Source organism: Argentina silus (assembly GCF_951799395.1).
Source record: "Argentina silus genome assembly, chromosome: 15".
In the NCBI taxonomy this organism is placed as follows: domain Eukaryota; kingdom Metazoa; phylum Chordata; class Actinopteri; order Argentiniformes; family Argentinidae; genus Argentina; species Argentina silus.
This window is the reverse complement of record NC_139669.1, coordinates 9184266-9211585: the sequence shown is the minus strand read 5'-3', so window position 1 is coordinate 9211585 and position 27320 is coordinate 9184266. Positions and strand designations below refer to the sequence as shown.

The 27320-nt window shown below is 47.2% G+C and overlaps 3 protein-coding genes across 3 annotated transcripts in view; 1 reads left to right on the top strand and 2 right to left on the bottom strand.

Moving 5' to 3' along the window:
- Nucleotides 1–17834, top strand: part of LOC310816136 (teneurin-1-like) — a gene marked incomplete at its 5' end in the record, with an annotated part of 101666 nt that extends 83832 nt beyond the window's left edge. Inside the window, 15 exons of the mRNA XM_083686149.1 lie at nucleotides 2072–2155; nucleotides 2261–2455; nucleotides 2738–2825; nucleotides 4064–4260; nucleotides 4731–5044; nucleotides 5893–6065; nucleotides 8210–8454; nucleotides 9474–9767; nucleotides 10354–10598; nucleotides 10923–11065; nucleotides 13356–13567; nucleotides 13931–14232; nucleotides 14600–15306; nucleotides 16016–16158; nucleotides 16335–17834. Of these exons, the coding sequence (XP_083542275.1) occupies nucleotides 2072–2155; nucleotides 2261–2455; nucleotides 2738–2825; nucleotides 4064–4260; nucleotides 4731–5044; nucleotides 5893–6065; nucleotides 8210–8454; nucleotides 9474–9767; nucleotides 10354–10598; nucleotides 10923–11065; nucleotides 13356–13567; nucleotides 13931–14232; nucleotides 14600–15306; nucleotides 16016–16158; nucleotides 16335–17090 (4098 nt within the window). The 3' untranslated portion in view covers nucleotides 17091–17834. The remainder of the gene's footprint in view (nucleotides 1–2071; nucleotides 2156–2260; nucleotides 2456–2737; nucleotides 2826–4063; nucleotides 4261–4730; nucleotides 5045–5892; nucleotides 6066–8209; nucleotides 8455–9473; nucleotides 9768–10353; nucleotides 10599–10922; nucleotides 11066–13355; nucleotides 13568–13930; nucleotides 14233–14599; nucleotides 15307–16015; nucleotides 16159–16334) is intronic.
- A 1063-nt stretch (nucleotides 17835–18897) lies between these two features.
- On the bottom strand, nucleotides 18898–21820 carry LOC310816384 (SH2 domain-containing protein 1A-like). Its single transcript, XM_083686553.1, has 3 exons — nucleotides 21444–21820; nucleotides 21153–21216; nucleotides 18898–19710 (listed from the first exon to the last, which is right to left on the bottom strand). The coding sequence occupies exons 1-3, from the start codon at nucleotides 21578–21580 to the stop codon at nucleotides 19471–19473; spliced, it is 441 nt and encodes a 146-aa protein (XP_083542679.1). The 5' UTR covers nucleotides 21581–21820; the 3' UTR covers nucleotides 18898–19470.
- Nucleotides 21821–24680: 2860 nt separating this feature from the next.
- LOC310815686 (type-2 angiotensin II receptor-like) lies at nucleotides 24681–27250 on the bottom strand (the record flags this gene model as incomplete). Its single annotated transcript, XM_083685577.1, has 3 exons — nucleotides 24681–25891; nucleotides 26068–26098; nucleotides 27014–27250. The coding sequence occupies 3 exons, from the start codon at nucleotides 27248–27250 to the stop codon at nucleotides 24681–24683; spliced, it is 1479 nt and encodes a 492-aa protein (XP_083541703.1).
- Nucleotides 27251–27320: the final 70 nt, after the last annotated feature.

The window sequence follows — 27320 nt, the reverse complement described above, 5'->3', positions numbered from 1 at the left end:
GCTCCTGTGAGGAGGGCAAGAGAGAGCACATTGCTACGGTCTGATCACTGACCCCTCAGATCACACAGCAGAGAGACATCAGGGCTATTAGAGCATGAATAATATATAAACCATAGACGCTACACTGGGTTATTTAGTCTCAGTGTGTGTGTGTGTGTGTGTGTGTGTGTGTGGGTGTGTGTGTGTGTGTGTGTGTGTTTGTGCAGCTCTGCAGCTCATCCAGAACACTGCAGCCTGTCTGGTGTTCAATCACCCCATATTCTTCCATGTCACCCCTCCTTCTCTGCACCCTTCACTGGCTCCCAGTGGCAGCTCCCATCAGGGAAGTAAAGGGAACAGGCCCCTCCCTGCCTGCATGCAGTGGTCAGGCCCCAAACCCCAGCACCATCACTCACTGTTTCCAATCCGGCTGGCCGCTTGGCACTGCCGTCTCTATGAGGACGTGGAATGAGCTTCCCCACCGCTGTCAGGAGCAGTCACTCCATATTGTGTCTCCTGCTGTAGACTAAAGACCCATCTCTTTAGATTAAACACCTGGGCTTCTCCTCCCTAGACCTCTCCACCTCCTAATCCTTTACAAACATACCCACCTGAATAAAGTTATACGGCACCTGAATTTTCTTTTTTTTTTCTTCTTTTTTTTCTTCCCTTCTCTAGCACTGTCACTGCCGGTGGTAATTATTATTATGGAAGGTTTTGACTGTGATGTATAGTTGATTCACTTACTAAGACAAATGTACTTAGTAGCTATGGATAAGAGTGTCTGACCCTAAAAACGTGTGTGTGTGTGTGTGTGTGTGTGTGTGTGTGTGTGTGTGTGTGTGTGTGTGTGTGTGTGTGTGTGTGTGTGTGTGTGTGTGTGTGTGTGTGTGTGTGTGTGTGTGCGCGCGTGTGCGTGTGTGCGTGCGTGCGTGCGTGCGTGCACAGATTAATACCCTCAGGGTTTCTAGGGTTTCTTTAGAGGACACACTTAGCCAACATCCTTAACCCATTTGTTTGCTGGTTATCTGAGCCCCCTGGTCCTGTTCATCTGATAAACACAGATGTCGAACACCAGCTATCCTCCACTCCTGGGGAGGCTGGTGGAACCATTCCCCATTCCATTCCATGCGTTACAATGAGCCTATCTTCCAATTTCTACCTCCACCAGCTTCCCCTCCTCCACTTGGTGTCTATTTGTGTTTGATGATTTACTATGAGAGTAACCTTTACAATAATCTCCGCTGAAACTAGCTAAGATTTTCCATACAGCAGTAACATTAGCTTCCATCATCACCGTCGATGCACAGTTGACTTGCAGCACACTTAAATGAACAGTGTGTTTCATATAGAACTAATGTAAAGACAATTATCTCTATTCATGTTAGATGAGCAGCAGATATGAAGTTACTGTCATGTGTGCTCTGATAAATCTCTTTCTCTGTCTCTCCTATAATGGGATTTCAGTGTGAAACCACTTCTCTCATTTGACAGAGCCTATAATTGGACATGTCACTCGCAATTTAACATGATCCATTTATTTACCAATCTCTCTCCCAGAGTCATCAATCACTCAACACAACTCTCAGCCACAGAACCCTGCATTTAGTATACATGCAGGGTAAACTCTTAGTGTGTGTGTGTGTGTGTGTGTGTGTGTGTGTGTGTGTGTGTGTGTGTGTGTGTGTGTCTGTGCAGGCGTGTGTGTATGCTCGCGTGCGTGTGTGTGTGCCCCCTCCCCAGCCGTGAGACCCACGGTCCTAGCAGGAAGGCCTGTTATTTGAGAAGGTGATGATCATAGTTATTGGCTGACATTTGGAGCGGTGGAGAAGCATGTCTGTGTGAGTCCTGTATAAACACTAGAAGGTTCCCTACTCACCACTGACCTTTGCATGGGTGGGAGGGTCAGTGGGGGGTAGAGCTATGTTATTAAGGAGGTATTATTTGTATCACCTACTCATATGGACTCATGTGGATTGTGTCTAGTGCTACAATGTTTCATTGTGGATCCAAATAAAGCATTCACTTTGTGTGTGTGTGTGTGTGTGTGTGTGTGTGTGTGTGTGTGTGTGTGTGTGTCTTCATCGTGCAGGTACGTCTCGAGTGGCCCACAGATCTGGCTATGAACCCTCTGGATAACTCCCTCTACATCCTGGACAACAACATTGTACTGCAGGTAGAGTAACACATCAGCAAGGACACACACACACAGACATACATACACACACACACACACATCATTGGGTGTTTCCCCTCTCTCTCCCTCCCCTCCCCACCCTAGGTGTTTGAGGGTCTTCAGGTGCGTATCGTGGCGGGCCGACCCATCCACTGCCAGGTGCCAGGCATTGACCACCACCTGGTGAGCCGGGCAGCGGTGCGCGCCACGCTGGAGGCTGCCAAGGCCATCGCCCTGTCCCACCAGGGGACGCTGTTCATCGCCGAGACAGACGAGAGACGCATCAACCGCATCCAACAGGTCACTGCTGAGTCCCTAAGTGACTGCTATGGCAGCGCTCCTACAATATTCAACCAAGCTGAATACGACTAACTATTTAATGATACATAATCAGCCTTGCATTATTTATAGTCTCTTCAGTCTCGCTGCTGTGTTTTTACTCTTTGGTTAAAGCGAGTGAACCATATGCTGACTGATACACAATGAATACTCCAATATTTTCTGAAATGCAATTGACTGTTTGAGCACTGTTTGGCAAAAGTATGCAATGTGTTGTTGTTGTTGTTGTTGTTCGGTCGGCAGGTGTCCACCAACGGAGGGATCTCTGTCATCTCTGGAGCCCCCACAGACTGTGACTGCAAGATAGACCCCAACTGTGACTGCTTCTCTGGTGAGTCACACACACAAGCACACACACAAACACACACACACACACATACTCTGTTGTCCCAGTGGGTTATCAGCGAGAGAGATGAGGGTCAGGAGGTGAAAAAAGGGGGTGGGGGAGAGAGCTCCGGAAGGGAGAAAGAGAGAGAGCGAGAGACAGAGAAAAGGAGAGGAAAGGGTCATGTTTCAGCTGGCTACGTTTCAACGTCTCGCTGATGAGAAACATCCAAACCAATGTCAGGTGTTGAATGAGAAGGCGTCCTCTCACCTTAGAAAGCTTTATACAGGTTCTATATCATACACAAAGGTTGAATAAGAGGCTTCTTTGACATGATACCAGGCTCTCACTGTAAATCTCAGAGGATATGATTTCATCACTTAATTCCAATACCATAAGACGAGTCTATTTTCAATTTAAAAATGGAAGAGGAGCCTCACATATGTCATGAGCCAATGGGGTGTAACCATTCCAATTTCTCTAGTGGTATTTTGCATATTTCCCATCATGTCATGCTGTTAACAGATGATTACTTTCTTCAGAGGCTTTCAGCTCCCATCCCCTCTCTCTGCAAACACACACACTGTCATTCACACAGTTCCAATGCGCACGCGCGCGCACACACACACACACACACACACACACACACACACACACACACACACATAAACACACACGCGCGCGCCCACTAACACACATGCACCCACACATATACACACACACACACACACACACACACACACACACACACACACACACAACCAAACCCAATTGTGCCATCAAATGATAAACTGCCACCCTACTGTGTGCACCTGCTTATCAAAAGAACAACCAAATCCACTGCTGGCACCATTTGAAGACGCTCACCCATGCTAGAACCCAGACCCACTGGCACAGACATCTAAACACGCTAGCTCTCCCAGCTAGCACACTATCTGATAAGAGAGTTAACCGTCAAGACGTCCGTACTTCCAGCATAGAGGAGGGATAGAAGACATGGTATTCTCTGTCCTGAGCTGAACTGATAACAACATCAGCAGGTGTTTGTGTGAGGAAAGGTGTGTGTTTGTGTTTGTGTGTGTGTGAGGAATATAATAATAATATATGCCATTTACCTGACGCTTTTATCCAAAGGGACTTACATTGCGGTGAGTGCATACATTTTTCTGTGTGTGTGTGTGTGTGTGTGTTTTAGACACAGTGTGTGTTATTGGTGTGTGATCATGTTTGTCTCTGTTGCGCAGGTGATGGGGGCTATGCTCGTGACGCACGGCTGAAAGCCCCCTCCTCTCTGGCCATGGCCCCCAACGGAACACTGTACATCGCAGATCTGGGGAACATCCGCATCCGGGCGGTCAGCCCCAACCAGCCCCAGCCCAGCCCATCCGGCCTACTGGAGATCAGCTCTGCCCTAGACCAGGAGCTCTACCTTTTCAGCCAGGTACACCACCCACAGGGGAGGCTGGTGGAGGCAGAAATCGGAGGACGGGGCTCATTGTAATGCATGGAAAGTAATGAGGACTTTCTTATTTCATTCCATGCATTACAGTGAGCCCCGTCCTCCGATTACTGCCTCCAGCACAGTCACGTTATCCATTACAGATGTTATGGATATGAAATGAATACATATTCAACATATTATAGCATGTTTTCTGTGCCAGCTTTCCCCCTTTCTTAAAGGCCCACATTAGTCATTTTGCGACTGAGTCAAACAACCTTTCGACAAATCGTATTGAGAATTGCTCTTAGCTATATCTGACGTTGCTTTCCCATATATCTCTGTAAATGACTAACGTCACCACACGGTACTTCCGTTCTTTGAGTATTTTTTTCCAAGAAAAGCTAAAGAAAGTAAACCGGCTGGCATGGGACTTTTAAAGGATGACCTGCTCCTTCCTCTCTCCCCTCTAGAACGGTTCTCACCTATACACCAAACACTTGATCACGGGTCACTTCCTGTATAACTTCTCGTACTCTGCGGAGGGGTACGTGTCGCGGGTGGCAGGGCGGGACGGGCAGACGCTGCAGGTGAGGAGGGATGCCCGTGGTATGCCACTCTGGCTGGCACTACCTGGCGGACAGGTGTACTGGCTGTCTCTTAGCAACGGCGGGACTCTCAGGAAGGTGTCCGCCCAAGGCCACGACGTCGCCCACATCGCTTACCACGGAAACAGCGGTCTCCTAGCAACCAAGAGCGATGAGAACGGCTGGACCACTGTCTATGAGTACGGAGGCTTATTCCCTTTCTCCTCGTCCTCTCTTTCTTTGTTTCAGACTTTTTCTTTCTCTCTATTTCTTTCTCAGGGTCAATCTTTGTTAGTCTAGTGTTTCTGTAATCTACAGAAAAGAATGGTTTCCATGGAATTCAATTCCCTGTATTGTATCTCAAAAGCTTTGTTTACGGTACGAGTAACAGTGAAATAATTCATGGACGTATTCTGATTTGTTTGCAACAAATGGGGGATATATTGTGTATTTTTTTTAGAGTGCATGTGTGTGCATGTGTTTGAGCAATAAGAGTGTGTGTGCTATGAGTTTGTGTGCTCTGAGTGTGTATACAAGTGTGTGTTACGTACTGATGTGTACTGTGTGAGTGCCATCTAGTGGTTGACTTTGGGTAGCTGCTACTGCGTTGTAGCATAATAGTACTTAGCTTTGCTACTTAGACCCCAGTCCTAAACTGATGAGCTGTAGCAGCCTAGACATTCAGGTCATGTGTAGTACAGTGTATCTCTCTCTCTCTTGTTCTCTCTCTCTCTCTCTCTCTCTCTCACACACGCATACACACACACACACACACACACACACACACACACACACACACACAAACACATGCACATATGCACATAAACACACACACACACACACACACACCACACACACACACACACCCCTGTCTGGCTTAATCAGCAGTACCACCAGCCTGTAGTCTCCATCAGAATCACTGCAGATGGATAATTACATGTATAAATCACTTGTGACATCTCCCTGGTGTAAGTGTGTGTGTGTGTGTGTGTGTGTGTGTGTGTGTGTGTGTGCCTGTGCCTGTGCGCGTGTGTGTCCCCTCTCTCAGGTACGACAGTGAAGGGCATGTCATCAACATCACCCTCCCCACAGGCGAGGTCAGTGGTTTCCATGGGAACATGGAGCACTCGACGCGGGTGGAGGTGGAGGCGTCGAACAGGGAGAACTTTGTCACCACCACCAACCTTTCTGCCAGTGACACCATCTACACTTTTAGACAAGGTATGATACCCCCCCCCTCTTTACCACACTCACCTGTCCTCCAGAAGCTGCTCCTGGTCTGTTACAGACAGTGGACGCTGGTGGAGATAGAAATCAGAGGACAGGCTTATTGTAATGCATGGAATGGAATGGATTGAGGAAAGGTGTCAAACACAAGGAATGAGGGAATGGTATTAAACATGTTGTCCAAAGAAGGACTACACACACAGATCACCTGAAACCAGGCACAGAAGGGAGGCTGGTGGAGGCAGAAATTGGAGGACGGACTCATTGTAATGCATGGAACGGAATTAGGAATGGTATCAAACCATTCGTTGTGATTTCTACAGTAACTCCACCTGCCTCCCCTGGTTACAGACCAGTGGGGGATGCACATACAATCAACCACACACATTACTGTTTCCTACAGGAGTTGTAGTCATGTGTGTTTTAACATCACGTCAGTATGATGTGATGTTGAGACCTCCGTGATTGACATGTGAATGTGAGTGAGTCATTCTGTTATTCTCTCACTGTGAGTCATTTTCACTGCACTGGCCCTTTAGTTGGCAAACTGTGAATATGCACACAGCTTTAGTTTGGTTGTGTGAAATATGATTTATTTATTCTCATTAATTCACCCATGGATGCAAACAAACAAGCTAATGTTGAAAACAGATTTCCTTTTATTAATATACAATATTTGAAACTAATTCAATCAAATGTGGAAAAATATACTTTCAGTTTTTAGATTTAGCTCTAACTGTAAAGGATTGTGTCTATAACCCCTGAGAAATTGCAATTTTCCGTGACGGTTATGAATTTGCCTGACTGAAGTAGAGTAGGAGGAGGCAATGAGAGCATAGCAGAGGAGTGGGGTGGGGGTGTGGGGGGGAGGGGGGGAGAGAAGAGACGAGGAGAGGGGAGAAGTAGGGAGTGGAGAGAGGAGCAGAGGAGAGGAAGAGAGACGAGAAGAGGAGAGAGCAGAGATGATCGTAAAGAAGCAGAAGAGAAGAGAGGAGAGGAGAGGAGAGGAGTGTAGGAGGAGGCTGCTGCTGAAAGGAACTGTTTCTCCCATCTTCTTTCTAATGGCTTTCACATTTATTACAATGACAGCACTGCAGGGAGAGAGAACTCTCTCTCTCTCTCTGTCTCTCTCTCTCTCTCTCTCTCTCTCTCTCTCTCTCTCTGTGAGAACTCTTCTGATTGCCTGAGTCAGGGATGATTAAACCAGGCAGGCTGAAATCTGTCCTCTTTAATCTACCTTTGGGTAGCTGGAGCATAAACAGGGCCACTTTACTGAGCTCTGAATGATCAGTTGGTGTCCAGCTTATCTACCTAGGAGACCAGACTGAGAACACAAACATGATGGGGTCTGATTACTGGAAGATTTAAACAGGAACAATGTTCTAAAAAGTATTTGAAACCAACAGAATCAGATGAATAAGAAAACTTTATTGGCAGGCAAACAATGGTTGCCAGGAATTAGCTTTGCTTGGTTTAAAACATATACATATCACACAAACTACATCACAAGCCACACTACACACAATATCAGTGTGATACATAGGCCTTAAGTTAACAGGAGATAAGATGGGGACCTGTGATGTCAAAGTTTGTTGGTCATATGCACAGGATACAGTTCAAACTAATTGTACAATGAAATTCTTACTTTGCCAGCTATCTCTCAACAGTGAAAATATTAGGACGTAAGACTCAAAATAAATAAATAAGTATGTTTGCTAATGCTTTTTACAGTCTGCTAGTGATGTGTCCTCAGACGTCCTAGTCAGAGCTGTACCATATCATCCCCCGCTGGGCCGCGGTAGGCATGAACATAACAGAAACAAGCAAGAACAGATTCTGTGGGAAAGTTTTGCAGATGTGTGAACAGCTCAGAAATGACAGAACAAACAGGAAATGTCGAGGAGTCTACAATCTCTTCCTTTTGAGCACCTCATTCCTCCATGTCTTCATCTCTTTATGCATGTGGGTGCATAGGCTATGTGGTGTGTCTTAGGAAGAATGCATGAAATGACACATTTATGTATTCCTTTGATAATAGACAATGAAGTCATCTTCTATCTTATTCTCCCTGTTGTGGATGTACGAGCTCGATGTACTGTACGTGTAATGTATTTCATGTGTGTGTGTCCTGCCTACAGACCATGCTCAGAGCTCATATCGCGTGAGTGCAGACGGCTCGTTCCTGGTGTCACTGGTGAGCGGTATGGAGCTGTCACTCACCACAGAGCCCCTCCTCCCCGGGGGGTTGGGGGGCGGAGTCAGCCCAACAGCCAGTCGCTGCAACATTAGCCTGCCAGGAGACCACACCCCCAGCCTGATAGAATGGAGACAGAGGAAGGAGCAGGCCAGATCCAATTACAGCACCTACGAACGCAGGCTTAGGGTATACACCACCTCCTGTCATTACACCACCCTACAGTACTATACACCACCACCCTACAGTACTATACACCACTCTACAGTACTATACACCACCATCCTACAGTACTATACACCACCCTACAGTACTATACACCACCCTACAGTACTATACACCACCCTACAGTACCATACACCACCCTACAGTACTATACACCACCCTACAGTACTATACACCACCACCCTACAGTACTATACACCACCCTACAGTACTATACACCACCCTACAGTACTATACACCACCACCCTACAGTACTATACACCAGTACTCTACACTGGCCTAATCCAACTCTAACTATGAAGGCAGATTTAGGGTAATACAACACCTACAGTACTATTACTACACCACCTAACCTACACCCATACCCCAGCATCACCCAACTCTGCAGACAAAGGGTGGAACAGGCTAGAGATGATTACAGATAACATATGTTGTTATCCAAGGGCGTCAAATGACTTTGCCTTTTCTGGAAAGTGCAGTACTGTCATTCAAAGTGAAACCATGTCACACAGTCACTTTCACACAGAGTTTGAAAATGTTATCCAGTTTTTTTCGTCATTTTTTATTTTTTATACTCTTCAATGCCACATCGTTTTATGTTTTTATTTATAGTTTTGACATGATTAGCATAGTGTTGGTTGTTGATGAAAGAATGACGCATACACTTGCTGTTTCTGTCTGATCTATATTCATCCATTTAAAGTGGCAATCTGGGATTGGTACATCAATTGTGAATTATGTATATATAGCTTTATATATAGCTATTAAATATTGATTCTAGACTAATGAACTTATGAATGCCTCATGACACAACCCATCCCTCAGCTGTTAATGTGGCAGGGAGAGCGCGTTGTTATTGTTTGAATCCCAGATGTTTACCCCTTTAAACCACAGAAAAACCTCAATTATGTTCCCTTTCCGACGGCCCCCTTTCCCGTCCTGTGTAACAGACGTCTCTTTCTTGTTCTGTTTATCATCAACAGGCGCACAACAGAAACCTGCTGTCCGTAGACTTCGACCCCACCACGAGGGTGGGCAAGATTTACGACGACCACCGCAAGTTCACCCTGCGTATCCAGTATGACAGCCTGGGCCGGCCCGTGGTGTGGTCTCCCAGCAGTAAATACACAGTGGTGAATGTCAGCTACACAGACGTGGGTCTGGTGTCAGCCATACACCGGGGGGAGTGGGCGGAGAGATTGGAGTACGACGGTGGCAGGGTGGTCTCCAGGACCTGGGTCAACGGGAAGATCTGGACCTACACATACGTAGACAGGGTAAGGCTCACCTCACCTCGTATCTGTGTTTAACGCTAAGTGGTTGGTTATGGGTTTCTGAATAGACAGGGTAAGACTCGCCTCATCTCATATACATATTTAACACAGGCGGTTGGAGGTGAAGATGGGTTGATGAGTAGTGTGGGTTGTGGAAAGATGTGTCATGCTAGAGTCAAATTTATTGCAGAGAGGTATTTTCCTTGTTGTAGACCTCACTCAAGGTGTTAGTGCTGCTGTGGTGTTCAGAGTGTGTTTAAAGCCCAGCATGTACTAGACACTCCTGACTCAGCTAACCACAGTCTAGAATGTAAGACTGTGCTTAGTTGAATCATGTGTGTTGTGTGCTGGGGTGGGGTGGAACTAAAGCCTGCACCCACTGTAGCACCTGATCCCCATTTGTGATGTATGCCCTGTGCAACTACAGGAGGGATGTGTTATACATCTATTATTCACTATTGTTTGTTTTGTGTGTGTGTGTGTGTGTGTGTGTGTGTGTGTGTGTGTGTGTGTGTGTGTGTGTGTGTGTGTGTGTGTGTGTGTGTGTGTGTGTGTGTGTGTGTGTGTGTGTGTGTGTGTGTTCTTGTAGTCTATCATGCTGCTTCTGCACAGCCAGCGCCGGTATGTGTTTGACTATGACCAGACAGACCGCCTGGTTGCTGTGACGATGCCTAGTATGGTGAGACACACCCTGCAGTCCCTCCTCTCCATTGGCTACTACAGAAACATCCACACGCCCCCAGACAGCCACGCCTCCTTCCTACAGGACTACAGTCTGGACGGACGGCTGCTGAGGACACAGTACCTCGGCACTGGGCGCAGCACCATCTATAGGTCAGAAGGGGAATTGCACTTTTCCTCATGCATAGGACCAGAGTTTTTCCTGCCCAGAATTTTCCCTGGTCAGATGAACTCCTTGCCCAGGTTATTAATCGTAACGAGGCTGCCACTATAGTTTTACAAAGTACAAAATGCTTTTGATAAAAAGTTCTTAATACAAAAAGTAGTTTGTTTATTGAAAATACATCAAATACATTTGTAAGAATTCCTCTTTGAGATATGACAACAAAAACTGATTAGTTATATAGTATATCACAAATGACGTGGATTATTTTCATTGTATGCATGTAGTTGATAGGGTGTCTGTTACTGCTCCAGGTACACTGCAGCGGCACGTCTGTCTGAGGTGATCTATGACTCAACACTGGTCACCTTCACCTACGATGAGGCCTCTGGCACGGTCAAGACCATCCACCTGACCCACGACGGCTTCATCAGCTCCATACGCTACAGACAGACAGGTAAGACATCAGCTCCATACACTACAGACAGACAGGTAAAACTATCACCAGCTCCATACGCTACAGACAGACAGGTAAGACATCAGCTCCATACGCTACAGACAGACAGGTAAGACTATCACCAGCTCCATACGCTACTGACAGACAGGTACCAGCATAAGCTCACAATAGGTATGCATCAGATTTAAACAGACAGGTCAGAACTCAGGCCCCTACAGGTACAGAATATGCACAGTTGATATGAAAGGCCAGATGAAGGCTCACACAGGCAACAAACAAACAAACTTGTACAGTAAGTTCTTGGCTATAAACATTAGATTTGGTCACTCTAGCTTAGAGCTATCTGGCAATTTACCAGAAACAATTTGCCATATTATATGAATTTCAATATACTGTATATTTACACTTGATTGTTTTCACAGTATTCTGGTGGTGAGTCAGCAGGGGAGAATAAGACTGTAAAGTATGTGATTAGAGACGTACCTGTACAACCCAGCGTTCGGGTGTGTGCGTGAGTAAGGTTGATGGCAGGCAGGCGGGCGGAGGAGAATGTGTGGTTTACCGCAGGCCTTTAGAGCAATGCTATCTACTTCCTACACCCCCCACGCCTACAACCACCACGGTGGTCTCTGATCTGAGTCATCAACCGTCTCACACTCGTGACTGTGAAACGCTAAGCTGAAAGTGAAAATACTCTGTACATGTGTGGCATCTACTCACCAAACACAACACACAAACACACACACATTTTCACTTTAACCCCTTTGATGTGCAATATTGATTATGAATATGATGACACACATTGTAATTTGGTCCACTATTGAATATTTCAGCCATATTGTGAGTACAGTATCCTGAGAGAGAGGCAAGAGGAGGGACAATGAGAGAGAGAGAGAGAGGGGGGGAGAGAGAGAGAGAGAGAGAGGGGGAGAGAGGGGGAGATGAGGGAGGACAACCAGAGAGAGAGGAGTGAAAGGAGAGGGACAGATCATGCTCTATAAGCATAATGAGGCCCATAGAGATTATGAATTATTGGTTATTGTGATATTGTTCAGTATTCCCTCAGACTCTCAAGTCTTTCTGGAGTCCTCCACAATGTGATCTTTGTTATGATCCTTTCAAAAATCAAGCTCTGTGATTAGCTCCCCCGTGGTCAGGTGGTGCTAATCTGCTTACCCAGCTGTGCGTGCGTGCGTGCGTGCGTGCGTGCGTGCGTGCGTGCGTGCGTGTGTGTGTGTTATCAATTTGCCCTCTTAGTGAATGGACTCTCATCTTCCTTTAACTGATCTCATTTCAACAGAACAAATGCAGCTTCAGAGAGGACTCAGAGATAGTGGTAATTGTCTCCTCTATGGCATTCCTGAGAGAGAAGCAAGAGGAGGGACAATGAGAGAGAGAGATAGAGAGAGAGAGAGATGAGGGAGGACAACCAGAGAGAGGAGTGAAAGGAGAGGGACAGATCATGCTCTATAAGCTCTGGAGAGGTTCTCTGACTCCAGTCTCTCCATGTAGATGTTGCCCCTAAGCTCCTAAGCACATATCAAAGGGTCAGCCTATCCACACCAAGTACAAACCACTACTACCTTTACCACCTAACACTGACCTGAGATCAGCTTCTTGGGGACAACTTCATCCTACCGGACTCAGGTTTGATTCTGGTGTAGCCAACCAAATAAATGTTATTTATAAAGCATTTCGTACATACAAAATACTGTTAAAATAAGTAGAAAGGTATTATAGACATAAAGACATTCTTAGAGTAAGAAACAAAGTTTTTCAAGTATTACTTCATGAAGGGACAATAAGTCATTGCAATCGTAAATTGAGTCATCTTAATAGCATCATGAATAGCATCATAATGGTATTTCATTACCAGCCAGGTCTTCTAATGCAGCGTGAGTGCTGGCAGCAAGCAAATGCACGGGGGATTGATGGTGTTGTTAAAGTTGATGTTCTGGCATTAAGAAGCTTATTGCCTCATTATGGCTATTGTCTTTAGATTTCATTATGTCTCCATATGAAAGGTCACTGGTGGAGATGCCATAGAGATATTAAGAGTGATGGTAACAATCTGAGATATCGCTGTGTGGTGTTCTGAGGTTAATGGTTTGTGAATGTTTGCCTGCTTTTAGCGATTAGTAAGGGCAAGTATCAGGGGAACAGTGACTGAATAAACTGAGGTGTGTGTGTGTGTGTGTGTGTGTGTGTGTGTGTGTGTGTGTGTGTGTGTGTGTGTGTGTGTGTGTGTGTGTGTGTGCACGTGTGTGCACGTGTGTGTGTGCGTCTCCAGGTCCTCTGATCAGTCGACAGATCTTCAGGTTCAGTGAGGAGGGCTTGGTGAACGCCAGGTTTGACTACAGCTACAATAACTTCAGAGTGACCAGTATGCAGGCGGTGATCAACGAGACCCCTCTGCCCATCGACCTGTATCGCTACGTTGACGTGTCCGGGCGGGTGGAACAGTTCGGCAAATTCAGCGTCATCAACTACGACCTCAATCAGGTCAGTAACATACAAATCTAGTTGTTCACTGAACAATGTTGATGTTATTGTCTATTATTGTTTGTGAATCTCAATTCAGGGTCTAGGAATTTCCCTGAAGGGATTCATGAAGTCATATTCAACCTCTTATTCAACTTCACTTCATTACTGTGTAACAGTGGAGGCTGCTGACAGTAGAAATTGGAGGACAGGCCCATTGTAATGCTTTCCTCATTCCGTTCCATGCATTACAATGAGCCCATCCTCTGATTTCTGCTTCCACCCGCCTCCACTTCTGTGCCTGGTCTCAGGCGATCTCTCTGTGTGTGTACTCCTTCTTTGGTTTCATGTCATTGTGTCTTCTCCTTCTCTGTCCACTCCCAGGTGATCACCACCCACCTGATGAAACACACCAAGGTGTTCAACTCCTACGGTCAGGTGGTGGAGGTGCAGTACGAGATCCTCAAGTCCATCGCCTACTGGATGACCATCCAGTACGACGCCTCGGGCCGCACCACTTCCTGTGACATCAGAGTGGGCGTGGACAGTAACGTGACGCGGTACTCTTATGAGTACGACTCGGACAGCCAGCTGCAGAGCGCCGCGGTGAACGAGCGGCCGCAGTGGCGCTACAGCTACGACCTGAACGGCAACATCAACCTGCTCAGCCACGGGACCAGCGCCAGGTACCGCTAACATTACGGACAATAAAAACCTCCAAAATATAAAATATACCAGATAGGACTGAAATGATCAGGTGCACAAATGTAATATCGTGTGAAAAAAAAAAATATAAGATCCTTGTAGATAAAATGTCTATGTAAAAACTGTAAAAACAAATACAACAAACAATGATCTTAGGTCCTCCGATGAGGGTGATGTGACGTAAAGTAATGTCTGTTAAGTCTACGTAAAGTTTTGAAATGCTAATCTATTCGAATGATTTTCACAGCAACATTGTGTGCCGCAGACAATTTTCTCATCTCTTATTTCCCTTATTTTGAGAACAATAGTTGATCTTATTTGATCGAATCTTCTCTCGTCCCATGCTAGGTTAACGCCGCTGCGCTACGACCAGAGAGACCGTATCACGCGGCTGGGGGAGCTGCAGTACAGCCTGGACCAGGACGGCTTCCTCCGCCAGCGAGGGAACGACTTGTTCGACTACAATTCCAACGGTCTCCTGGCGCGCGTCTTCAACCGGGTGTCGGAGCGCAGTGTGTGGTACCGTTACGATGGGCTGGGCAGGCGGGTTGCCAGCAGAACCAGTGTGGGTCTGCAGCTGCAGTTCTTCTACGCGGACCTGTCCAGACCCACCCGGGTCACCCATCTGTACAACCACAGCAGCTCCCTGATCACATCCCTGTACTATGACCTGCAGGGTCACCTTATCGCTATGGAGATGAGCAGTGGGGGGGAGTACTACGTAGCCTGTGACAGCGCTGGCACACCCAGGGCAGTCTTCTCCAGCAGGGGGCGCCTAGTTAAAGAGGTCCTCTACACTCCCTATGGAGAAGTCTACCAGGACTCCAACCCAGAGTTCCAGCTGGTTATTGGCTTTCATGGTGGGCTTTATGATCCTCTCACCCGATTGGTCCACCTGGGGAGACGGGACTATGACACCCTAGCTGGCAGATGGACATCACCCAATCACGGGCTGTGGGAGGAGCTCAGCAAGGAGCCGAGGCCGTTCAACCTGTATGCCTTCAGAAACAACTGTCCTGTAGGGAGGGTGGAGGAGGTCACACAGTTTACTACAGGTGAGACACACACACACACACACACACACACACACACACACACACACACACTCAAAAAACAAAACAACCATCCAGTGGGGAGGGTGAAAGGTTTCCCACAGTTCACCACAGGTGAGACGCAGTGAGACTTTGAGAGAAGACATGACTCTCAGACAGAATGTTCCACTAACAGAAAGTGCCAGCTGCAGCTAGACACATCCTTTATTTAACCCCTGTTGTTCCCGATCATTCCTCCTCGCCGTCAGAAGAATTGCCTGCCGCTCCTTTCACTGTCAGAACCAAAGGAACAGAAGGAGGAGAGGAGAGAGGGAAAAGAACAGTGGGAGTTAAATAGAGGAGGATAGAGGGAGGCTTCGTCTGTCTTTTCTCTTAGTGGAACATTCTGTTTGGCTGTCACGTTTATCTGCAGGCGAAGTGTTGACTGAGAAGAAAATCTGTTCAGCTTGGCAACACCAAGTCAAATATAACTGTCATGCATTATCCATATAAACTAGTTGATTTCATTTACGGAAGGCGGATTGTTTTTGAACTTTTGACTTCATGTCCCCGTTCTGTTAACAATTCTTTATCTGTCACTGTGTGTGTGTGTGTGTGTCTGTGTCTGTGTGTTTTTGTGTCTGTGTCTGTGTGCGTGCGTGCATCCGTGCATCCGTGCATCCGTGTCTCTGTCTGTGCACATATTAATGTCCATATTTGTGTATGTTTACAGACATTGGCAGCTGGCTGCAGCTGTTTGGCTTCCAGCTGCACAACGTGGTGCCAGGGTTCCCCAAACCCGAGGTGGGCAGCTTGGAGCAGGCCTACGAGCTGATGAAGACCCAGACCAAGACCCAGGACTGGGACTCCAGCAAGGTGGGGGATCACCCATCATCAATCACACTGTTCAGGCTTAATGCTTTCAGCTTGCCTCTGCTAACCTGTCCTTCTCTGTGTGTTCTCTCTCTCCCCTCCCGTGTGTGTGTGTGTGTGTGTGTGTGTGTGTGTGTGTGTGTGTGTGTGTGTGTGTGTGTGTGTGCGTGCGATGCCAGGTGGTCCTGGGAATCCAGTGTGAGCTCCAGAGACAACTGAGGAGCTTCATCTCCCTGGATCGTCTACCTCTGACCCCTCACCCCGTAGGGTCAACGTGCCGCAGACCCGCCAGGCCACCCCCCTTCTCCTCTCGCCCCTCCATCCTCGGCCCCAACATCCGATTGGCCGTCTCTCGCGGGCATGTCAGTGCTGAGGTCATCGGCGTGGCCAGCGAGGACAGCCGGCGTGTGGCGGCCATCTTGAACGGAGCCGTTTACCTGAGCGGGTTGAGCTTCACTCTGCACGGCCGCGACACACACCACTTCCTCCAGTCCCGGCCAATAGAAGAGGACCTTGGGCTGGGCTTAGGGGTCGGGGGGCGTGTCTTAGAGAGCGGGGTGAACATCAGCGTGTCTCAGATGAGCACGACGGTAAACGGCAGAACTCGGCGCTTCGCTGACATCATCCTCCAGCAGGGGGCGCTGTGCCTGTGCGTGCGCTACGGAGGGAGTGAGGAGGAGGAGAGAGGGAGGGTGAGAGAGGAGGCGCGGAGGAGAGCAGTGGAGGGGGCATGGGAGAGGGAGAGGAGGAGGGTGGAGGAGGGGGATGGAGGGAGCAGGGTGTGGAGCGAAGGGGAGAAGCAGCAGCTGCTCTCTGGAGGAAGAGTGCAAGGCTACGACGGCTTCTACTCCCTGCCTATAGAACAGCACCCCGAGCTGTTGGACACCCCCTCTAACATCCACCTGATGAGACTCAGTGAGGTTGGCCGTAGGTAACAGAGACACACGCCCCACCCTCACCAAAGACTGCCTGTTTCTACACGCCGATGATTTGTTGTACTGTTTTTATGAAAAAAACAAAAAGAGAGATTGGGGGAAATGATTTCCAAATGCCTTTAATTGTGACAAAATGATGGTATTTTATTATTATTATTATTATTATTATTATTATTGTTCGATTTAGAGTTTCTAACAGTGGCACAAGCAGTCTGGTTTCGCTGTGGCTTTGCTTTTTCTATAAAGAGGTCTCTCTCTCTCTCTCTCTCTCTCTCTCCAGAACTCTGTTCATTCTACCGTAGTTCCTTCTCAACGTCATGGGACTGTAGAGCTGGACACAGTAGGCTGAGGGTGATCCCACCTGCTGATATGAACTCATATCAAGGAACTCTTTGTTTTTTGCGTTTGAGTTATTACATGGTTTACCTCGGGTAATAATACTGTATCGTTTACATTTTGTGCAAGAGAGGCCTTGTCGACCCTTGTCGACACTCCCCTTTAGAGAAAAAAAAACAAAACAAAAAAACAATGTAATTTCTGCCTCTGGTGTGATTCAGCAGTAGTTGGAGTGTGTACTCATAACAAGAATGTACATAGCCAGCGTTTTCACAATGAAAAGTGCTCAACTGGAAAATTCTGTTGTTCATAATTAAGTGTCAGTATTGTTAATCAATAGAAAAACAATTACATTTTTGCAAAGAATTATACATGGCTATAGTAAATACTCTTGCTGAAGATTGGGTTACAGTGCTAATTAAAGTTATTGTGTGAAATATTTGACTATTATGTGGGACTTTAATTGACGTTTTGTGCATTTTGAATGTGTATCGGGTTAAAGAAAGTGTCTCTCTCTCTCTCTCTCTCTCTCCCTCTCTCCCTCTGCTCACACTGGTTAGACCCTGAGGCCTAGGTTCTAGTCATGTGTTTTCGTCTCATTTACAATCCTTAAATTGTTCTTTTCCCTGTCACAGTCATTATTGGCTGAGCGGTGCATGAGTAACTCCCATCCCTCTGATGAGGAGAGAGCCGAGCCACAGTGAGTGGGTTGACAGTGCAGAGGGGAAGGCATCCAGAGTTGGCAGTGGCTCAGCTGTCTTTAGAACTGCTTCTCATTACCATATGCAAAGTGATTTCTTTGCAAAACATTTCCAGGAAGCTTAAAACATATCGCTGGTGAGAAAAAAAAAAAAAACTGTTTACTTTTTTAACTACCGCTTTTTTCCCTCACCTTTCTGTTTCTTTTTTCTCACTTCTTTTGCACCATCTGCCGATCATTAGCTGTTTCTCTGTCTTCTGCTCCGCTCAGGATGACAGACTGGCACTGTGCATATGTTCAGAGCTGGTGATATACGTTCCTCACCATCACAACAGGGCTGACCGGCTCTGCACCTTCATTTAAACCTTATGTTCCGCTTGAATCTGTCCAAACCCGTCACCATGGTGAGAAGATTGAGGGTTGGGTTGCTAGGAGACAGCTGCTCTTCCTCAGGAAGTACTGTGGGTGGGAGTGTGTATGTCTCTTTCTCTCTCTCTCTCTCTCTCTCTCTCTGGGATGATGCTCTATAGATATTGTCATGTCAATCAGTTGGATGTCACCTTTTTTTTTCCACTCTGGCAGCCAGTAGTGGCTCCATGGAAACCAGTTCAATATGTCAAATTGAATTTTCGTTCCACATTATATATATTGGGGTGTGTGTGTGTGCGTGCGTGTGGGCATATGTATGATGCATGAATGTGATTGACATTGACAAATATGTACATTTCAACAAATTTGATTTATTTGTTTTTCATATACAATATACAGGTTTTTTCACCACTCTGGCAGCCAGCAGTGGCTCCATGGAAACCAGTTCAATATGTCAAATTGAATTTTCATTCCACTTTATGTCATAGTGACATTTCTGTGTGTGTGTGTGTGTGTGTGTGTGTGTGTGTGTGTGTGTGTGTGTGTGCGCCCACGTGTATGATGCATGAGTGTGATTGACATTGACAAATATGTACATTTGAACCAATTAGATTTATTTGTTTATCATATACAATATAATGGCCTTAAAACAAAGCATACTATTTGACATTTCACACAAGTGAAGGTAACTAGGTTCAAATTCAATGACAATCATAGAAAAGATTATATTGTTCATGGTTCCGTAAAGGACAGGAAATGTTACTTACTTTAGGCTTCCTCGTGCAAATTAGCATAAACATTAATGTCACACATTTAAATGAAGATACAAATCTTACACTGGAGACATGACACCACTGCACCCAAAACACATCAGGGGGAATCTGCCAAAAACTCCCTCTAATCTAGATTTGAGTTAGTTTATTGGCAACACAGATGTATCTGCCAAGAAAACACCATGAAAACACCATGCTCTCTTCAGCTGAGCGACGGCCTCTGGCCTCTCTTATCCTGTTTCCTGACTTCCCCTTTCTGCGTATAATGGTTGACGCTGCTCTGGGTGGCTGGCTGGCCGTCCATGTGTCTGTGTGTTTGCGCACGTTTCTGGGCTGTAACAGGGTAGAGTAGAGGCATGGCGATGCCTTGGTCGGGGTTCTGGAAGGCTGCGATCAAGTTATGGATTTTCCGGAAACATCGTTTCTGCACTCCTGGAGCAGTCTGCAAGAGAGAGGAGAGCGTCAGTGTCTCCATCCCTACATCAACCCTCTGTGGAAATGGAGATGACAGGACAGGCTGCAGCCTCACCCAGGCCTGAAATAAACCCAGCTCTCTCTGATTAAGCCCATAGAGACATCAGATACACACACACACACACACACACACACACACACACACACACACACACACACACACATACACACATACACACACATACACACATACATACACACACATGCACACATGCACGCACACACACACATGCACTCACACATACACATGCACACACACACACGCACACACACACACACACATTGGCAAATGTCCAAAATGAATTGTAATGTATTTCAGAAGTGATAAGTGAGCACTCACAATTTCAGAGACTTGAAGTAAGATATTATTATCTGTCTGACATGGATAAGTACACTTCACAGCTAGTCGTGACTTATTGAGAATGAGGTGTTCAATTACAGTAACACCGCTGTTTGATGGGGACGCAGAGCTCAGTTTGAAACAGCTCGGTACACTCATGGCCTGTGGCTTTGCTGGCTTACTCTTCCTTAGCTTGTAAACATTGTAAGACTTCAAACAACACTGTTGGAAGTCTTAACAGCACATAGGCTGACTGACTTCCGAAAATCTTGAAGATATTATCACTTTTTAATTCTCGAGTCTGTTTCATGTATTGATTTGATCGTTAATTAAGCAGAGAAGGAACAGTACTTTGGCTCGAGACGTCAGATGAAAGGTGCTCTTTGAAAACAGGTTAGACGCTCAGATCAAGGACATAACGCCGTAGTTCACATTATTTTAGAGCACCCTACGATGAAAGATCTCTTACATACTTGAGGTTTTAAGTCACATTTTAACATTATCAAAAAGTAAGCTTTGATATGATCTTTGAATGTTACTTCTAACTGTAAAATGGTGACAAAACATAATTTAACTGTAAATGTTTACAAAACTTAATATAATTGTGAATGGTTATTTTCTCCACTATAACTGAGGCGTATAGCTGAACAACAGAGTTACGGGTGTTACCGTATAGCTAGATAGAATCGTCAACGCTAACCGTCAACGCACAATTCAAAAATCACGATGCTGCTTGTATACAAGATGTCATGTGTACCTTTCTCAGTGTCTCTTTGTTTGGGATAATTATTCAGGACTGTGTGCCATGTATGTGTTTTGGCCTTCTTGCGGGTTTGCAGGATTTGTTGTTCATTGTACTGTAACTGGCTACAACATGCGTGCTCCGAAACGCCACGATACCTCGTGATAAAATAAGTTTTTGTCTTAAAATACTATTTCAATATTTTTTAAATATTTCTGTCTATTTTGAGTACCGTCCTGATAGGGTCTTGTGAGAGAGAGAGAGAGAGGGAGGAAAGAAAGGAAAGAAAAGTGAGAAAGCAGTGTAATACAGATGTCTGGTGTCTTACATCTGCGGCCCATGATCCTTCATCGTCCAGGTACAGCCTGTATGTGTAGACGAACCCTTTACACCTGTCAACACCAAAACACACACTTATTAAACCTGAAAACGCACACACACACACACACACTCTTGAGGGTGACCACACGCACACACCAAGGTCATGTGTCCACACCACTTAATGGGATATTTGCTCAAACTTTTTGATTTTTTATCCTCCTATTTCAGATCCTCTAGAAACCTTTATCGGTTTGGTGTGTACGTCTGAGAGTGTGTTGGACAGCGTGGAAATACTCACAGCACGCAGAGACAGTAGACCCCAGATACACTCTCACTGTCTCGGATCAGGTAGCTACCATCCTTGCCCATCTCTGCCAGCCGTCTCTCCCCCTCATCTTTCCGGATGGCACCGTGGTACACAGACAGCTTCTCCATCAGCCTACCTGTCTGGAGACTCTCAACTAATGTCAACTCTCTACCTGTGAAGCCCCTGAACAGATGCTAGCCCTATAACCTCGAGATCACAGACAAGGCAACTCGCCACTGTCTCACAATCAATCACAGATCTGATTGTAGGCAAGTCAATTCTCTTTCTCTCTCTCTCTCTCTCCCCCCTCTTTCTCTCTCTCTCTCTCTCGCTCTCGCTCTCTGTTTCTTTAACTTCTGAGTTGTCAAAACACCTTCTATTTCTAACCATTAACCTCAGAGTACAGACCCCCCCCCCCCTCTCTCTGTCTCTCTCTCTCTCTCTCTCTCTCTCTTTTACAACACAAACAAGACTAGATTGTACGAGATTCTTCTAGATTCTTCTTTCCACAGGAAACAATATCAAAGGCTCAAACTGAGTTCATTTCCACAACATTAGAGAGTGTGCGCATGGGGGGAAATGACAGTTTCACACTAATGCAGGGAAAAAAATGATTCTGCTCAATGCATCCGTCTATCTCCTGTATAATCTCGGTAGGAAACAAAAGTTTAACTGCCACACTACGCCTTCTTACAAACCAGGAAACTCTTAGATGGTTTTGTTTCCACTAGCATGCTTCCTATAGCACAGCCTCACCAACCTCAACATGGTCTATGATACATGTAATGGCTAGTGATGTGTTTATGTTCTTGTGTTGATATGAATGAGTCACTCCAGTAACTCTCTCTTTCTCTCTCTGAGACGCCTGCTTTTCCCTGTCCTCTCCCAGTCCACAAGGTAGAGAAGAAGCAGCAAAAGAGGACTGACTGTACTCTCGTTCTAGACATCCACACTGCTGGGTTGGTGATGGATATAGGGACGCTCATCGAATGTGAACATACATAAGCCGTTATTCGTTTACCAATTCGACACCATTTTCCCTGAAGTGTACACTTGCCCATTTCCCCACATTGATTTAAAAGCATGGGATTGGTGTACAAGTCCATGGTTACATCACTCCTATGCCTTTTAATTAACTCCATGTAAGGGGGTGAGCAGGTGGAAAGGGTGGAGAGTTGAGACGCAGAGACTGGAGTCAGACTCTTACTTCCACTGTGCTCTGTGATTATGAACAAGTGATCACTGCATCCATAGACCGCCAGCGCCCCCCAGTGGCTCCAAGAGTGGGTGCAGTATCAAGGAGGATAATCCATTTATATGCAGAACATTTTGGTCAAATGTGTCTGTGACACTGTGGTTAAATAATCCCTGCTGTTGTTGATAATGACTTTCTACTGTTCAATCAAAGATATTTACATGCAGTATTTCTTAGTTCAAATATGATTCAATAGGAATAATCCACAGGATCATTCAAGTAGGAATCAAGGAGAGTACAGTGCTAAGAGCTAGTTAGCACTACTCCACAGAAGAGAAGACATAATACTGAAGGTCTCACATTCACTACTACAGCTCCCAGTGTGCCAGGGACAGGAATCAATGGGGATTCAACAGCTGGTCCAATACTGGACACAGATCAGACTTGGATAGAGCATCGATCCGCTGGAAAGCTCAATGAGAGGTGAATGTCAACCAGAATGTCTGGACAGGAATACATTAATACGACATTAGTATGGGATTATGTCGGTGTGGGCTGTGTGGAATTTGAGGGGGTGTGAGGGTAGAGAGAGGGGAGGGATGGAGGGAGGGAGGGGTGTGAGGGTAGAGAGAGGGGAGGGGTGTGAGGGTAGGGAGAGGGGTGTGAGGGTAGAGAGAGGGGTGTGAGGGTAGGGAGAGGGGTGTGAGGGTAGAGGGAGGGGTGTGAGGGTAGGGAGAGGGGTGTGAGGGTAGAGGGAGGGGTGTGAGGGTAGAGGGAGGGGTGTGAGGGTAGAGAGAGGGGTGTGAGGGTAGAGGGAGGGGTGTGAGGGTAGGGAGAGGGGTGTGAGGGTAGAGGGAGGGGTGTGAGGGTAGGGAGAGGGGTGTGAGGGTAGAGAGAGGGGTGTGAGGGTAGAGGGAGGGGTGTGAGGGTAGGGAGAGGGGTGTGAGGGTAGAGGGAGGGGTGTGAGGGTAGAGGGAGGGGTGTGAGGGTAGAGAGAGGGGTGTGAGGGTAGAGGGAGGGGTGTGAGGGTAGGGAGAGGGGTGTGAGGGTAGAGGGAGGGGTGTGAGGGTAGAGGGAGGGGTGTGAGGGTAGAGAGAGGGGTGTGAGGGTAGAGAGAGGGGTGTGAGGGTAGGGAGAGGGGTGTGAGGGTAGAGGGAGGGGTGTGAGGGTAGAGAGAGGGGTGTGAGGGAGGAAGGGAGGGAAGGAGAGACAGAGTAAGGATAACCAGCCGGGTCTAATCCTAGGCCTCTCCCTTACTGGAGATTGTACACACACACAAACACAGACACAGCTGCTGCAGGAACAGTGAGATAATAACTCTGCAGGACCTTACCAAAATAACTCCCGTTCTGATTCTACAAAGCAACAGCAACCATATGGTAGTGGAATGATTGTGTTTTTTATTTATTTGATTTCTGGCTACATTTCAGAAGTATACAGGATAATAGCAATAAATGCTCATTTGTTTTGTGGAACTATACAGAATAATACAAGTTATGCATACCGATAAACAAAACACTGTCAAATTACTCTGTCATGTCCAACAGGCAACACACAATAACAAGTGGTAGTGCCCTACAAACCAGGGGAGGCTGGTGGCAGTAGAAATCAGAAAACGGTCTCATTGTAATGCATGAAACGGAATGAGGAATTACAATGAGCACGTCCTCTGATTTCCACCTCCACCAGCCTCCCCTGATAAAAAAACCTGGTGGTTAGGTAATCCACTTCAGGATCTGACTATGTCATCAGCTCTGTGTTCATCTCATCCTCAGGAATTTCACTCAGTCAATGATTAACGCTGGCTCAGCACCACACAGTTAGAGCTGATGAGGCGTATGTGACCAGCAGTGCCAGAGAGTGGAGGTCACCCACCCACGAGGGCCAATAGGGGGCAGTAGCGGGTCAGTCATTTCCTCAGAGCCCCTCTCCTATCTGGGGTCTCTAGACAGGGCCTGGGTCTCTCTACACTGGGCCCGGGACCTCTGTGGGGGGTGGGGGGCGGGGGGGTCTCTAGATGGGACTGGTGGTCTCTAGGCGAGGCCGGGGACCTCCAGGGGCCCTAGTTCCTTGAGGTCACTGAGTTTCCTGGAGATGGAGCTGAGTCTGGTACTGAAGGAGCCTCTCTTCTGGCTCTGGCCCTCCTCCGAGGCCTTCACACACACACACTGGCCCTTCCACAGCCCTCCCAGGCGGTCCCGGAAGTGGTTCCCCAGGAAGCAGTAGAGGACGGGGTTGATGGCTGAGTTGGAGAAGCCCAGGCAGAGGGTGAGGGGCAACAGGGTGGAGACGGCCCACTGTGGCCAGCAGCCCTCCACCCAGCCCAGGCTCAGCAGCACGTCCAACAGGGTCACACAGTGGAAGGGGAACCAGCACAGGAAGAAGGCTAGGACTACTGCTGCTACAGTCCATAACACTCTTTCCAGCCCTCTGCCCTCCAACCCTCTGCCCTCCAGGGCACTCCCTCCACTGGGGTTGGGGCTGGGGAGAGAGGTTCTGGGTAAGGGGTCTGGTTTACAAGAGGGGTTTACAAGAGAGGGCTCTTGGGGTTTACTGCTGGGGTTGAGGGGTCTGTCTGAAGGCTCCAGGGATCTGCGTTTGGCCCCCAGGCCTGACCCCGACCCTGATCCGGACCCCCCCAGCAGATGTCTGGCGATGGCGCAGTAGCAGGAGGAGATGACAGTCATAGGAAGCAGGAAGCCCAACAGGATCTTCATCCATGCCAGGCCCAGGAACCATCCGTGATGGCTGTACAGGATCACACACGCCTCCACCCCCCACTCCACCACCTTGTGGGTGTCCCTCATCACCAGGGTGGGGGCCGAGACAGCGCACGCCAGGAGCCACACCAGCGCGCATGTGAGGCGCGCGCGGCGTGGGTTGCGGGCGCTCTGCGAGCGGAGCGGGTGCACGATGGCCAGGTAGCGGTCCATGCTCATGCACGTGATGAAGAAGATGGAGGCGTAGAGGTTGAGGGACACCAGGCCTCCGCAGATCTTACAGGCCAACCGGCCGAATGGCCAATGGTAGCCCAGAGAATAGTAGACGGCCCACAGGGGCAGGGAGAGGAGGAAGAGGAGGTCAGACACACACAGGTTCAACATGAAGGTGTTCGCCACCGTCCTCCTGCTACCTCCTCCCTGCGCCAACACACACACGGCCAGGGTGTTGCCCACTGTGCCCAGGATACAGATCAGGCCATAGAGGGTGGGGATGAGGGTGGGGAGGTATAGGGAGGGAGAGACTGGGCAGGGGGGCAAGGAGGAGGAAGAGGAAGAGGGGGATGAGGATGAGGATGAGGAGGAGTTCAAGTAGAGGGGGAGAGATGTGGTTGTGTAGAAGGGGTAGAGAGGTGAGCTGAGGAGGGAGAGGTTGCTGGACGTGGTCATGGTTGGAACGTGTCGTAGATCTCATTCACACTCTTGGCTGTTCTCTGCTCACTGCCGTCCAGCTGAAAGTTAACACATTTAGCCATTCAATGGAGCGGCTCCTGGTGCTTTTTACAGAGGCTATCAAACAAAAGTCACTTAATCATCCAGTATTGAACAATACTTGAATTGTGGAATTCTAACTATAATGACAGTGAATACATTTTTAGCTGATAGATGACATACTGCACAATGATCCAAGTCTGAAAATTGGCATTTAGGTCAAGGTACGTGTGTATTTTGGGGTGATAGATTCTGTTTTCTTAGCTTCTCCTAAAAGGATTTCCCACGTGCCGTGACAGATGACATTTCAGAGAGAGAGAGAAAGAGAGGGAGAGAGAGAGAGCTCAGAAGTGTAACGTGGCTAGCCTGTTTGTAAAGTTAGCGCCCAGGGTCAAATATAATTGTCCGAACCCCTTCACGTTTTTTTGAGTCAAACAACCTTTGACACGTTTTACTGAGAATTGCTCCAAGCTATATCTGGCCCAAATAGCTCTGTGAATGATTAATGTCACAACTCTGTTTCTGTTTTTTGAGTATTTTATCTTCAAGAAAAGCCAGGAAGCAAACTGGCTGGCGTGGGCCTTTAACACTATCCTCTAGTCTCTCTCTTTCTTCACACACAATATCAGAGCATAAAAACTGATATACTGTATGATTCTTTATAAATCCCTCCTCTCTACCTCCAGGAACGATAGTTCACGATATAATTCATCTGTGCTGAATAATGCATCCGTCATGCGCTTCACAATTCCCATCTTGAGAGCATTTACGATAACAAGGCAACTACAATCCAACGTGCCCTAGGCTACAACATCAGTGAAGTAACAGAGGCAGTGACACAACACACAATCCAACAGATCTGCAGCATAAAGCTGGAGAACATGAAGTCCAATGGGAACCATATTCTGAAAGTCAAAATAAAAAACCTCTGTTACCTTCCAGTGTGTGAGCTTGTCCCAGGTATACACGTACATGTAGCGGGAGCTTGAAGGACGTCTACGGTGGACCGGAGAGTCTCTCGACAGGGAGCCAGTGTGTTCCTTGTCCCTCCCTGTTAGTGTCACCAGCTCATTGGTGTCCTGCTCTGTGTGAGCTCCTCTCTTATAGCTGTGTGGAGCTGAGCTGCTATTCCTGAGTGTCCTCCTCCTTCTGAGTATGTGTCCTGAGACCATGTGGAGGCTGAGACTCAGAGGAGAGGTTCTGAGGAGGGTTGTCTGTTGGCTGAGGTCTTATACCCCCTCA

Excerpts from the sequence above, each read along its gene's own strand:
- LOC310816384 (XM_083686553.1), bottom strand. The coding sequence starts at position 21,580 with ATGGAGAAGCTGTCTGTGTACCACGGTGCCATCCGGAAAGATGAGGGG. Across the intron at positions 21,217-21,443 it reads GTCTACTGTCTCTGCGTGCT|GTGTAAAGGGTTCGTCTACA; the intron begins GTGAGTATTTCC and ends TGGTGTTGACAG. Across the intron at positions 19,711-21,152 it reads AAGGATCATGGGCCGCAGAT|ACTGCTCCAGGAGTGCAGAA; the intron begins GTAAGACACCAG and ends TCTCTCTTGCAG.